The sequence below is a fragment of the Cetorhinus maximus genome, chromosome 12, assembly GCF_964194155.1.
Source record: "Cetorhinus maximus chromosome 12, sCetMax3.hap1.1, whole genome shotgun sequence".
In the NCBI taxonomy this organism is placed as follows: domain Eukaryota; kingdom Metazoa; phylum Chordata; class Chondrichthyes; order Lamniformes; family Cetorhinidae; genus Cetorhinus; species Cetorhinus maximus.
The window spans coordinates 40,151,754-40,166,036 of NC_135890.1; the positions used below are offsets into that span (position 1 = coordinate 40,151,754).

At 42.1% G+C, this 14,283-nt stretch overlaps 1 protein-coding gene across 9 annotated transcripts in view; it reads right to left on the reverse strand.

The window, feature by feature from the left end:
- Nucleotides 1-13,647, reverse strand: part of hbp1 (HMG-box transcription factor 1) — a 66,513-nt gene extending 52,866 nt beyond the window's left edge. For 2 of the 9 annotated variants that reach the window (XM_078553423.1, XM_078553421.1), the window contains exon 1: nt 5,588-5,655. In XM_078553423.1, coding sequence (XP_078409549.1) covers nt 5,588-5,602 — 15 coding nt within the window. In that variant the 5' untranslated portion in view covers nt 5,603-5,655. Of the gene's footprint in view, nt 1-55; nt 115-1,280; nt 1,317-3,395; nt 3,784-5,583; nt 5,656-13,461 lie in introns of those variants that run through there. The other 7 variants (XM_078553418.1, XM_078553422.1, XM_078553420.1 and 4 more) reach the window with 7 other exon arrangements.
- Nucleotides 13,648-14,283: the final 636 nt, after the last annotated feature.

Genomic DNA, 14,283 nt, shown 5'->3' on the forward strand with positions numbered 1-14,283 from the left:
ATTATGCCAACACCACCACCACCACCCACCCCTCAGAAAAAAAAATTAAGGATACCTTACAAGATATGATGTAGTACATTACAAATCCTCCAGCCCATTTGGCTCACAGAGCTGCTGGGAGACAAAAGCAACAACTTGTGTGCAATACACAGAACGCAGAACTGAGGGACATTGCACATGCACCATTATATCTAAATACCACTAACAATTTAATCATTGTAATGTCTCTCCCTTCTGCATCAATAGCAAACTGTCTGAATTAATAGAAAATGCTATTTAAAGCCAACATGCCAGTATTCTAATTATTTTAAAACACAGTTCCATCCTCCATCAATACCTGCCCCAAACAAAACAGTGCTGATCTTATCAGAGCTGCATGAAAAAATAAAGTTTTGGAGCATATGCTGAATTTAACTCCTCTTGGATAATGATTTAATAAAAATTGAGAAAATCAAATAAGTTAGTGTATATTTTGATAAAATTATAAATGCTAATATAAACAGTGTTTTAACAGTAAAGGTTCTGCGTAGACATTTATAACAAAAATGTAAAAGAAGCATCACAAATATAGCAGCAGGAAGTATTTTGCAACATGTGTTAGAAACCCATTTTAAGGCATTCCAAATCTGTTTGTTTTAGTCCCCACAGCCATGCCAGTAGCTGAAATACATTTACAGAAATGTTAGTTTACATGAGTAAAGTTCACCAAATTGATAAAAATGTAGCACAGCTGATTTCCTTTTGGAGATGGCTGTTGTTCCAGGTCATAGCTGAACCAATTCAAAGAGCTTGTTTGGCACTTCTGTTAAAACTCAGCTCATTTTCTACAACATTTTAATGGCTTTTTCAATAAATATTGATGCACACGTTTAAAATGCGTAGATAATATACTCCATTACAGTCACAGAACCAATCAATTAATGGTGAGAAATTCTGTCTTTTGACTTTAAGTGCCCATCTGAAATCAAATTTGAATGACATTGTTTCTAAGAAGTCCACTAAGCCATGGTCGGGGCCGGGGGGGGGGGGGGGGGGGGGGGGCGGAGAGACTGGTGTTGAATTTGGAAACTTCAGAACCAGTAACTCTCCTATGTCAGCAGACTCATTTTCTCAGTGTAACTTCCATGGCACTAAGGGATAGTATACAACTCCTAATTTCAGCCCACCCACAAGTTAAACAAGAAAATTAGCAAATTAATGCAGCCAACTCAGAAATAATGCAACCTTTGATTCATGTAATGGGCCAAGATAGGGTCCACGAGTTATTTATTCTGAATTACCATTCACAGTGCAGCTGCTCCTTGGCTCCCACAAGACTGTGCTTGGGTTAAGTGGGAAATGGCAAACAGCAGTCAGCACCATGAATCTGAAAGCTCTAGCCAGTTGTGGTTTGTACATTCACTGCCGGTGTTCCTCCCAACTATGGCATGCAACACAACAATCTTCACTCCAATGCATCAAAAGCGAGATCTAAAAGAACCACAAACTGAATTCTAATTTAGTTATCAGGTGTTGCAACAGCAAGATGTCTATATATCATTGCGTGGTAGTGAACAGAACTGTTCTACTTCAATCCAATTATTAACAAAATCTCAATTTAATTACCTTTTGACTCCTAAATCAGTTTAATGTAATAGCAATGTCATTCTGTAATAATTTCCAAATCTTAATACACTTCTGAAAACCACATGATAGTGACCCTGCATAATTTGAGATGGTCATAAGTGCCACATTTCATGCATTAATTCCATCTGTATATTTATGAAATACTAAATTTTTTTCATTCATGAGTTTCCTTCTTTACACTTCTTACCATGGCCTCATACTGTAGGTCAAAGAACTGATTTGGGGGTTTCCCAATTAATGGCACCAACTCTTCAGTTTATGACACTGAACAATGAAACATGTCAACAGGATCCTAAGTGTTATGGTTTTGGTTTTATTCACCATTAAGGTGACAGTGTTAAGAGCAGCACTTTCAAAACCTTCAGGCCCCCCCATAAAAAGGACAAAACAATGAATATATAAAAAACAGTTCAAATTGAACTGAATTTCTTTGGTCTCAGCGAGTTGGTTTACCAGCCCAAAATGCCATTCTCTGGCCATCCTTGCCCAACGCACTCAGAGTATGCACCATAAGCCCCTCAAAATAGTTCGCTTGAAATAGTTCCTGAATTGCTGTTACTTATACATACAGCTTAATTCTGGAGTCTTAAATGTTGTCGCACTGTCCACTGGGGAAACCACCAGGCACAAAACAATATGGCGACAATTTTGTACTACTTGAAGCAAAATAAAAATGCAATAAATCACATCTTTATAGCAAAATTTGCCACCTATGTCATAATGCTGTAATTACCAAAGTAAATGGGGCATTAATAGATATTGACAGTAATAAGTTTGATAATTGCAGGGATTCATTATCACACACCTCATCGACTCTTTAATAACCTTGAGGTTCCTTTTTCTCTAACATTACCAGTGACTCACTTGACTCTCATCAGTTCAAACAGAGGTGACCACATACCCTCATTTGTATTTGAAAATAATTCATTAACTGCATATATTTTGTCACATTCAGCATAAAAATCAAATAGTTTGTTTGATGACCATATACAAGCTCTAGAGGTCATAAGCATTAATTGTCAGTAAGCAATTTATTTTGGGTTATTCAGACTTATACCTTTTCTGCTACATCCAATACATCACAAAGGTTGCTTCGTGTCTTAATTTTCAAATAGCTGCTAAATGAATCACATATTCTTGTCTGGAAGTCAATCAATAGAGGTGATTCCAAATATAAGAGTCAACAGTTTAGGCCTATGTAAATGCACAACACATTTGCTTTATTTCACCATATTTAGTGACATAGATCAGAAAAGGTATACAAGTAATCCAGGACAACATCTTAAAGACCGTTTTGTGGGTTGTGATCGTTCATCAAGTCAGGTGTATTATCCACATTTCCAATTTTACATACTTATTTAAGGTAAATGGGGGACCATTCATTTATATGATAACTTGACCAGCCAAATCATTTTAATCTTATAGCAGAATTTAGGTTTTTTGATTTGTTCATCATTTATCCCATCAGCTGCTTTTTACAACAACAGAATCAAACCAAATGCTTCACTTTCATTTGTTATTCTCTCCACTTCAAGTTGTTCAATTAAAATGTGGAGTTTGTCTGTTTTCTACTTTCAATAAAGGTCAGCAGCTGAAATATTAAACTTTGTTTTCCTTTTTTCAGGTCTGTTTTAGATAAGGCTGCTAAATATTTCTAGGATTTTCCATTTCTGGGCCTTGCAGTGATTCTACTGATGCTAACAGGCTAAGTATTGTTCATTTCAAGTACTGGCCCAGATCTGCAATAGTAATGACAGCAAACAGTCAACATACACAATCATTATTCCTCTGAAACCAGTAGCAACTTCTGGAGTCCACACATGTGTAGTCAAATGCAGAAATTCAGAAGCTACTGTCAGTAATCCTACAATTCCCCATGGAGGACAGTGTTGAAGTTCCCCAGGCTGCAATCAAGTAGAAATCACTGAACTGATGAGAAGTTGCCTTTTTTGTCACTGTAAGGGCCCTTGGAGTGGCCCGTTAGCTCAGTTGGCTAGACGGTTAGTGTGGTGGTTCAGAATAACACCAACAGTATGGAGTTCAATTCCCGTTCTGGCTGAAGTAGACATGGGGCCTGCCTCCTCACCCTGTCCTGTCGTACAATCACAGCATAAGCCATGGTTTGGCGACCCCAAATAATCAAGGAGAAGAACAATCCTTTTAAAAAAAAATACACATTGTTGAATACGGTGTAATTCGGTTCTTAAATGTACTGAACAGCTTCACTGTCCCTGAAAACTAAATTCATTTTTGCAGAAATGTCTAGATTATGATAAAAAAAATCATTTTTAAAAAAAATGCAAAGTTTATTATTACTCCCACGTGTATGTCTCAATCATTATTTCACTCTGTAAACTTAAAAGTGAAAAGTTCTGTGCATTCTACTTCCTGGTATGTGCAGTGAATGTATGTGCTTCATACAAGTGAACAAATTAAGAACAACAAATGAAAGTCAAGCATTTGGTCTGCTTGCTGCTGTTATTAAAAAGCTGCTCATGGATAAATGATAAGCAAACCAAAACACCTCAATTCTGCTATTAGGTAATAATGATATGTCTGGCTAAGTTATTGTACAATATAAACATGTGTGGTCTCCCATAGACCTTTAAGTTATTCTTACTATCATCCATTCATTTTAATTTTTGGCCTCAATTGTATAAACAATGCATTATTCAATGCAGTACCGTTTTCAACCACTAAGTTAGAAATTCAGCCTTTTTTCCAATACAGTCCACTACTCATTCAATCTTGTATAACGCACACAATTTGCAATAATACTCAATTCAGTTTACTTTGGAGTTTTCTGATCTGCCAAGCAAAACCCCCCTCCCCCCCGCACATTTTGGTTTACGGCTGTAACTTATTTTGATTAGAAAACTGCGTGTCTTCAAATGCGTTTACAATCTGCGTCACTCTTAGATCTTAAGCTTCCTTTCTTAACATCTCCCTGATATCAACAACTTTCGTCCCGTTTTTTTTTGGGGGGGGGGCAGGAAGGAAGACAAAGAGTTATTCAAAAACAGCTGCAGGCTTTAAAAATGTGGCGGAAAAAAACGATTTGCTTTTTATCCCCCGAAAGATTAGTCTTTATTGAAGGGGGAAATGCAGACAGTAAACAAATGTCTGGATTCTGTTCACAAACACGCAGAAACTTTAAATACATCATCATGTGACTCACACACCCTAAGTAGATGGCAGTGAGCCTGCGCGTCAGCTCATTCATTCAGAACTGCGTAACAGGGCAGTTTAATAACAAATTATCTTCGGTTCAAGTTTTTTTTCTCAAAACATACATTTATATATACATATATATATATATATATATATATAAAATGAATCGCCCCAATTATCGCGCTCAATATCGACAAGTAAATATGTCACCAACTCGGGGAATGTTTGAGCCCAGTAAGCACCCGAGCCATAAAAATGCTATTAGTCACCAAATCAGGTACTAAAGTCCCATCAGTCCGCAGGAAATTTGCAGACAATTTGGAAAAAAGGAAGTCGAATAAAAACAAAATGGTCTCGACAAAAGAGACGCCAATCTGACTGCTCGACATTCTCCAGCTTGTTTTTTCCCCCCTCACAATTCCCAGAAACAGACGCCACAACAATCACCCTAAACGTCAAATTCAAATAAATCGAAAGGAAAACAAAAGCTGAAGTGATTAGAGTTGAGCGAAGGGCGTCAGTTAATCTGATTGTTGGTGGTAGCTCGGGAGCTGTCACGAAATGAATGGGAGAAACGTCACCCATTAAAAACAACACATCAACAATAAGCTAGGACACGTCACAATTTCTCTGTCTCTAACTCTCTCCCTCTCAGTCCCAGTCTCCCCTCCTGCCCCACAGCTGCTGTCTCCCCTTTACTGCCTCCCCATCCCCTACCTCGCCGCCTCGGTTAAACCACTCCACCGCCCGCCAATCCCCGAACTGTTTACATTCCCCGAACTTCACTCACCAGCTCCGCCGCCATTACCGAGTTTCCCCTGAGCGGCGGAGGCGGGTTCCCAGCCTCGCCACCCAGCCTCGCCCATTGGACCGTCCGTTCACGTCAATCAAAGGGACGCTTGCCGTCCATTGGAGGGACGCGGCGCACGCGTCATGGATGGAATAAACAATAGCGCGCGGAGCACGCCGGGAGAGGTTCCATTCTGCCCTTCCCCCCCCCCCAACACTGTGAAGTTCTCAGATGTATGGTGTATGAAGCACTTTGGGCAGGGTAGTATCCCAGGCTCCATCATCTTCAGCTACTTTATCAATGACGTTCCCTCCATCATTGGGGATGTTCGCTGATGATTGTATAATGTTTAGAACCATTCGAGACTCCTCAGATACTGAAGCAATCTGTGCCAATACGCAACAAGACCTGAACAATATTCATACTTGGGTTAACAAGTGGCAAGTATCATTTGTGCCACACAAGTACTTGGCAATGACCATCTCCAACAAGATAGAACCTAATTACCTCTCCTTCACACTCAATGGCATACAATCACTGAATCAACACCCTGGGTGTCATTGACTAGAAACTTAACTAGACAACCGCTACAGTACGTAATTCACCTCCTGCCTCACCAAAGCCTTTCCACCATTTACAAGGCGTGATGGAATACTCTTCACATGGCTGGATGAATGCAGCTCCAACAACACCCAAGAAGCTCAACACTATCCAGGACAAAGCAACTTGCTTAAATAAAAGCAAAAAACTGCAGATGCTGGAGATCCAAAACAAAAACAAAAATACCTGGAAAAACTCAGCAGGTCTGGCAGCATCTGCAGAGAGGAACACAGTTAACCTTTTGAGTCCAAATGACTCTTCAACAGAACTAAGTAAAAATAGAAGAGGTGAAATATAACAAGCAACTTGCTTGATTGGCACCACCTTAACAATTATTCCCTCCACCACCGGTGCACAGTGACTGCAGTGTGTACCATCTTCAAGATTCACTGCAGCAACTTGCCAAGGCTTCTTCAATAGCACCTTCCAATAGGCAACCTCTACAATCTAGAAGAATATGAGCAGGAGGCAGATGAGAACATCACCTCTGCAAGTTCTCCTCCACATTATCCAGAGTTAGAAATATATTGCCATTCCTTTATTGCCAAAACTTTTATGGTCAAAATTCTGTAAGTCCCTCCCTCACAGCACATGGGTGCGCCAAATGGACTGCAGCTGTTCAAGATGGCAGCTCACCACCACCTTCTCAATAGTAATTAGGATGGGCAACAAATACTGGTGTTGTCAGCACCACTCAAATCCTGTGAATAAGGAAAAGGTCTGTTCCACTATGATCCTACACAATTTTCAGTCCTATAAGCAAACAATGAGGCGCTTTCACAATAGTCCCAAGAATGGGATTATGGTATTGCCAATTGAAAATTGCCAATTATTAAACCCAGTAACTCTTGTAAATGACACAAATAATGTTTGATTAGCATGGTACATAAGTGTAGCAGAATATTTGGGTCCTTGTTTTGAGAGAAAAGGTAGAATATTGGGTGCTTAAACTCAGAAAGGTGCATTGCTCTGTTTACGTGATTGTCGCTCAGGCCAGAATACTTTAGAGGAAGGCATCTGTGTAGACCCTGGTCATGTCTCAACTTTTTTCTCTCGTGAACCATCTGAATTGTCCATTATAAATAGATTAGCAAAAGGTATGATCATACGTTGAAATATTTGGTTGTATATGTTGCACAGCTGGGATACTGTACAACTCCTACACATTAGAATAAGTGGGGCACTTAATACAATACCAATAACAACTTACATTTATACAGTGTCTTTACCGTATTGAAACACTCCAAAACGCTGCACAGAAGCATAATCAGAACAAAGTGACACCGACATTAGGACAGCTGACTAAAAGTTGAAGGACCATCCTAAAGGGAGAGAGAGGTTTAGGAAGGAAATTTTCAAGCTTAAGGCCTTTCAATGATGGGGTGAAGGGAGTGAGGATACGCAAGAAGCCAATGTTGGAGGAATGCCAAGTTCCCAATAGGTTACAGCCTCAGGGAGATTATAGATTGGAAGGAATAAGGCCAGAGGGTTTTGCACATGGAGATAAGAATTTTAAAATCAAGGCGTTGCTGGGTTGTAGATCAGCAAGTGAGCCAACTTAGGTCAGTGAGCAGAGTAGTGATGGATGGTTGGAACTTGATGCAGACAGAGTTTTCGATGAGGTTAAGTTTATGTAAAGGATAGAAAATGAATGGTTGGCTAGGAAAAGACTGAAATTATCAAGTCCAGAGGTAAGAAAAGCAGGTTTCAGCAGCTGACGGATTGAGGCAGCAGTGGAGAAGCACAATGATGAAGATAGATGTAGGTAGTCTTTTTGATGGAGAGAATATGGTGTCGGAAGGTATTTAGGGTCAAATATGATCAGATTGTGTCAGTGGGCAGGGCGGGGGCATGAAATTGGTGGCTAGGGAATAGTTAGTGGCAGTACCAAGGGCAATGTCTTTCATGATCTCAATATTTAATTGATGGACATTTTGGCTCATCCAGTGGAGGAAAGAGAAAACATTAGAGGAGATTCTCTGGTTACAACTGGACAGTTAAGATTGAAACCAGGGAAGGCAATTCCATTCAGCTGGACAATGAGGGAGAGGTGTTGGAGGAGAATGATGTGGTGACTATGCCAAAGGCTGCAGGCAAGTTGAGAAGGATGAGGTGAGATAGTAAACCATGGTCACAATCACACATGTTATTTGTGACTTTGATATGGCTATATTTCAGTGCTGAAGTAGTAGTGAAGGAAACCTGATGGAAACCAGGGGAGGAGGTGAAGGCATGGTAGTATTGTTGGTGGACTAGTAATCCAGATACCCAGAGTAATGCTCTGGGGACCTGGGTTCGAATCCTGCCACAGCAGATGGTGGAATTTGAATCCAATAAAAATCTGGAATTAAAAGTCCGAATGGTAAATGGTAAAAACCCATCTGGTTCACTAATGCCCTTTAGGGAAGGAAAACTGCTGTCCTTACCTGGTCTGGCCTACATGTGACTCCAGACCCACACCAATGTGGTTGGCTCTAAATGCCCTCTGAACAAGGGCAATTAGGGATGGGCAATAAATGCTGGCCTAGCCAGTGTTGCTCACATCGAATGAATAATATTTTAAAAAATCAGAGTTGCAGCAAAGCTGGTAATGCCATTGTATGTCAAGGGGAGGGGGTAGCTACTTTCTTAGTGGAGATAGCTGTTCCTGGCACTTGAATGGTGCAAATGTTACTTGCCACTTCAGCACAAGCCTGGATGTTATCACACTCAATACTGCCTTGATGTCAAGGGCAGTCATTTGCCTCACCTCTGGAATTCAGTTTATGTCAATGTTGGGACTTGTGATGAGGTCTGGAGCTGTGATCCTGGGAGAATCCAAACTGAACTTCTGTGACCAGATCATAAGACCATAAGACATAAGAGCAGAAATTAGGCCATTCGGCCCATCGAGTCTGCTCCGCCATTCAATCATGGCTGATAAGTTTCTCAACCCCATTCTCCCGCCTCCTCCCCGTAACCTTTGATCCCCACACCAATCAAGAACCTATCTATCTTGGTTTTACATACACTCAATGATCTGGCCTCCACAGCCTTCTGTGGCAATGAATTCCGTAGATTCACCACTCTCTGGCTAAAGAAGTTTCTCCTCATCTCTGTTCTAAAAGGTCTGCACTTTACTCTGAAGCTGTGCCCTCGGGTCCTTGTCTCTCCTACTAATGGAAACATCTTCCCCACGTCCACTCTATCTAGGCCTTTCAGTATTCTGTAAGTTTCAATCAGATCCCCCCTCATCCTTCTAAACTCCATCGAATATAGACCCAGAGTCCTCAAACGTTCCTCAAATGTTAAGCCTTTCATTCCTGGGATCGTTCTCTTGAACCTCCTCTGGACCCTCTCCAGGGCCAGAACATCCTTCCTGAGATATGGGGCCCAAAATTGCTCACAATATTCTACATGTGGTCTGACCAGAGCCTTAGAAAGCCTCATCAACACATCCCTGCTTTTATAATCTAGTCCTCTCGAAATAAATTCCAACATTGCATTTGCCTTCCTAACTACCGACTCAACCTGCAAGTTAACCTTAAGAGAATCCTGGACTAGGACTCCCAAGTCCCTTTGCACTCCAGATTTCTGAATTCTCTCCCCATTTAGAAAATAGTCTATGCCTCTATTCTTCCTACCAAAGTGCATGACCTCACACTTCCCTATGTTGTATTCCATCTGCCACTTCTTTGCCCATTCTCCTAACCTGTCCAAATCCTTCTGCAGCCTCCCTGCCTCCTCAATACTACCTGTCCCTCCACCTATCTTGTATCATCTGCAAATTTAGCCACGATGCCCTCAGTTCCTTCATCTAGATCATTAATGTATAAAGTGAAAAGTTGTGGTCCCAACACTGACCCCTGCGGAACTCCACTAGTCACCGGCCGCCATCCTGAGAAGGACCCCCTTAACCCCACTCTCTGCCTCCTGCCAGACAGCCAACCTTCTATCCATGTTAGTACCTTGCCTCTAACACCATGGGCTCTTATCTTACTGAGCAGCCTCCTGTGCGGCACCTTGTCAAAGGCCTTCTGGAAGTCCAAGTAGATAATATCCATTGGCTCTCCTTTGTCTAACCTACTCGTTACCTCCTCAAAGAATTCTAACAGATTTGTCAGGCATGACCTCCCCTTGATGAAACCGTGCTGACTTTGTCATATTTTACCATGCACTTCCAAGTATTCTGAAATCTCATCCTTAATAATGGACTCTAAAATCTTACCAACGACCGAGGTCAGGTTAATCGGCCTGTAATTTCCCGTCTTTTGCCTCACTCCCTTCTTAAACAGGGGGTTACATTAGCAATTTTCCAGTCCTCTGGGACCCTCCCTGACTCCAGTGATTCCTGAAAGATCACCACTAACACCTCCACTATCTCTGCAGCTATCTCCTTCAGAACTCTGGGGTGTAATCCATTTGGTCCAGGTGATTTATCCACCTTCAGACCTTTCAGTTTTCCTAGCACCTTCTCCTTGGCAATGGCCACCATACTCACCTCTGCCTCCCGACTCTCTTGAACTTTGGGGATGTTACTCGTGTCTTCCACCGTGAAGACTGACGCAAAGTACCTATTCAGTTCCTCTGCCATTTCTTTGTTCCCCACTACTACTTCTCCAGTGTCATTTTCCACTGGCCCAATGTCCACTCTTGCTTCTCTCTTACCCTTTATATATCTAAAAAAAACTCTTGCAGTCTTCTTTTATATTACTGGCTAGTTTACCCTCATATTTAATCTTCTCCCTCCTTATTTCTTTTTTAGTTGCCCTCTGTTGGTCTTTGTAGGCTTCCCAATCCCCTGGTTTCCCACTGCTCTTCACCGCATTGTATGCTTTCTCTTTAGCTTTTATGCTGTCCCTGACTTCCCTTGTCAGCCATGGTTGCCTCGTCCTCCCTTTAGTATGCTTCTTCTTCCTAGGGATGAATTTTTGCTGTGTCTCCCAAATTACTTCCAGATCATTGTAAGTGCCACCTAATAGTCTGTTTTAATAGTCTCAATTCCTTCTATCATTTTGCCAACTAGGAGTAGCCTGATAGGGCAGTAATTAGCCAGATTGGATTTGTCCTGCTTTTTGTCAACATGTCACACCTGGACAATTTTCTACATTGTTGAGCTGATGCCAATGTTGTATATATTCTGGAGCAGCTTGGCTAAGGGTGCAGCTAGTTTTGGACACAGGCCCTCAGTGCAAGAGCTAGGATATTGTAGGAGCTGTGTCCTACACTCTGCTGCTTCTCTATCATATGAAACAATTCAAATTGACCTCAGACAACCAGTATCTCTGATGGTGGTCATGAGAACTATGCACATGGCACTCTAGCTTAAGAAGGTTGCAAATTTTTCTCTTTTTTTTGCACTCATAATGGGCTGTACCATCATTTGAGGATGGGGATTCTCATGGAGCCTCCTCTTCCCATTTGTTGCTTAATTATTGGCCACCATTCACAACTAGATGTGGCAGGAGTGCAGAGGTTTGACCTGATACATTGCTTCTGTTGTTTAGTGTATATGTATCCTGTGTTGTAGCTTCGCCAGGTTGCAGCAGATTGTAGGTATTTTTTCATTTATTCTTTCACGGGGTGTGGGCGTCACAGGCTAGGCCAGCATTTGTTGCTTGACACTAATTGCCCTTGAACTAAGTGGCTTGCTATGCCATTTCAGAGGGCAGTTAAGGGTCAACCACATTCCTGTAGGCCTACAGTCACATATAGGACAGACCAGGTAGGGACGGCAGATTTCCTTCCCTAAAGGGAGATTAGTGAACTCCATGGGTTTTTACAACAATCGATGATAATTTCATGATTACCATTACTGAGACTAGTTTTCAATTCCAGAATGTTCAATTCAAAGCCCACAAGCTGCCATGGTGACATTTGAACCCATGTCGTTAGAGCATTAGCCTGGCCCTCTGGATTACTATTCCTGTGAAGTTACCACTATACCACCATCTCCTCCGTAGGTATCATAGGTATGCAGATACACAGGCAGTGACCCAGGACAGGGATCCAGATTTGAGAATTTATTTTGGTTGTTTCTTTCATTGTTTTTGGACTAGGCTATTTCCCATAGTGCTTTGGCATTAAAATTGCTTCTTTGTTTAATGCCATGTCAAAAAATCAAAATGCTTAACAAAGAAGGGAAAAATGACACACAGAAAGGAGGAGATAAGTTAAAGTTATCCCAAAAATGTAGCCAAGTGAGTTTTTTTAAGATGTTTTTGCAGGAAGTGAGATGCAGCTTAGAGACATCGTGGTGAATTGAAGTATTGCCCACTGGTGGTGGAACAGGGGAAGTGAAGGTCAAGCAGGTAGCCAATATCAGAAGAGGATGTGTACTCAGGCAGAATTATTGCAAGTTATTATTAGGATTGGGTAAAGGTATGGAGCGATTTGAAAACAACGACCTGGAAATTGACAGATTGGGAGACTTGAAGTTTACGGAGCTTGGTAAGAATAGGATTAATGGACATTCATAATCTAATACCTGAGGCTGTTGGGATACAGAATTTGATCAACTTGAGTCTGTAAAGGGTGGAGAGGGTATTCAAGAAATCACGGAGTGTTTTTTTTAGTGTTTTGGCAGCGGAAGTATAGACACAAGAGATGCACGTTATTAAAATCGAGCCAGAAATTGAGGATGGTCTAATCATAGCAGACACCTTGGGGAGGATTTTTTGCTTGTTCATTCATGGGATGTGGGTGTCACCGGCAAGGCCAGCATTAATTGCTCAATCCCTGTTGCCCCTGAGAAGGTGCTGGTGAGCTGTCTTCCTGAAGACAACTGAGTGCCTTGCTAGGCCATTTCAGAGCTCAATTATGAGTCAGCCACATAGCTAAATGGGTCTGGAGTCACACATCGGCCAGGCCATGTAATGTCTTTCCCTCAAGGACATTAGTGAACGAGATGAGTTTTTAACAACTATCCGGTGCTTTTCATAGTCACCATAACTGATGCTAGCTTTTTATTCCAGATTTATTTCTGTGGCTGAATTTTACGTGCCCCCGCGGTGAGCCATGTAAAATGGGGTGGGTGTGCATCCTACTACCTTTCCGCCCACCCTTGAGTGATTTATTGTGGGGGGGGGTGGTTTTTGGAGGCAGCAAAAAGGCAGGGGGAGGTCAATCTTCAGGGGCTGCCCTTTGCCGATCATGGGATGACCCCTATAGATTGAATCCCCACTTCCTTTCTACCTTCTCCCTCCCTTAAATCCACCCCCTCCCCCCCACACCGCCAGCCCCACGGCCTCTCCCTAATCTACCCAAACCCTCCTGGCCCAAGACCCCTGACTTACCTGCTCCGGGGATCCAAGGCCTTGGGATCCTCTCTTCACCAGCAATCCCGGCAGCAACCGCCGATGCTTTCCTGGTGCTGCCAGGACTGATGGAACTTCCGGCTAATCTGGTCAGGACTTCCACCCCAATGAGGGGCGGAAGTCCCACTCGGCCCTCTTCAATCAGCCCTGCAGCGCTTTATGGCTGTAAAGCAGGTCAGCGTGGGGCATGTTGGCTCCACGCCAATGGATTTCTGGGAGGGTGGGGGTGAGCTGACCGCACCTCCTCCCCACCCCACTAATATCATTCAGCAATGTGTCTCCTGCCAATGCAAGATAGCCACCCATACCCGTCTGCGTATGCACACTTATCTGAACACGTGCAGAAAACCAATGACAGATTTTTGTCCTACCAAAACTTGGGTTGTCCAGGGCTACTTTTAAATTATAAAATATCATTGTAAATTGATGTGGCACGATCAATGAAATGAGCGGAGAACTGCAGTCATAAAGACAAGAAATCAGAATTATAAACAGGTCCCACACAGACTAGGACTAATGTTAGTTCAGCCTGTAAAGCATCCCACAACATTGCACACCTTATACTGCAGATTTTTTATTAGTCTGTGTCAGTTCTCCAGTTGCCTGATGTAATTTTCCAACAACAAATTGAGCAAAAGGGAAAAGGATAAATTACAGAAAGAGTAACTTATAAACGGAATATGCTGGACAGAATGAGCAGGTCCTGCAGCACCTATGTAGAAGCTCGGGTTAATGGGTTTGAGTGCTGAACCTTGTAGAGAACTGGAAACTAAATCCTAGATTTCTCACCAAAGATATTGG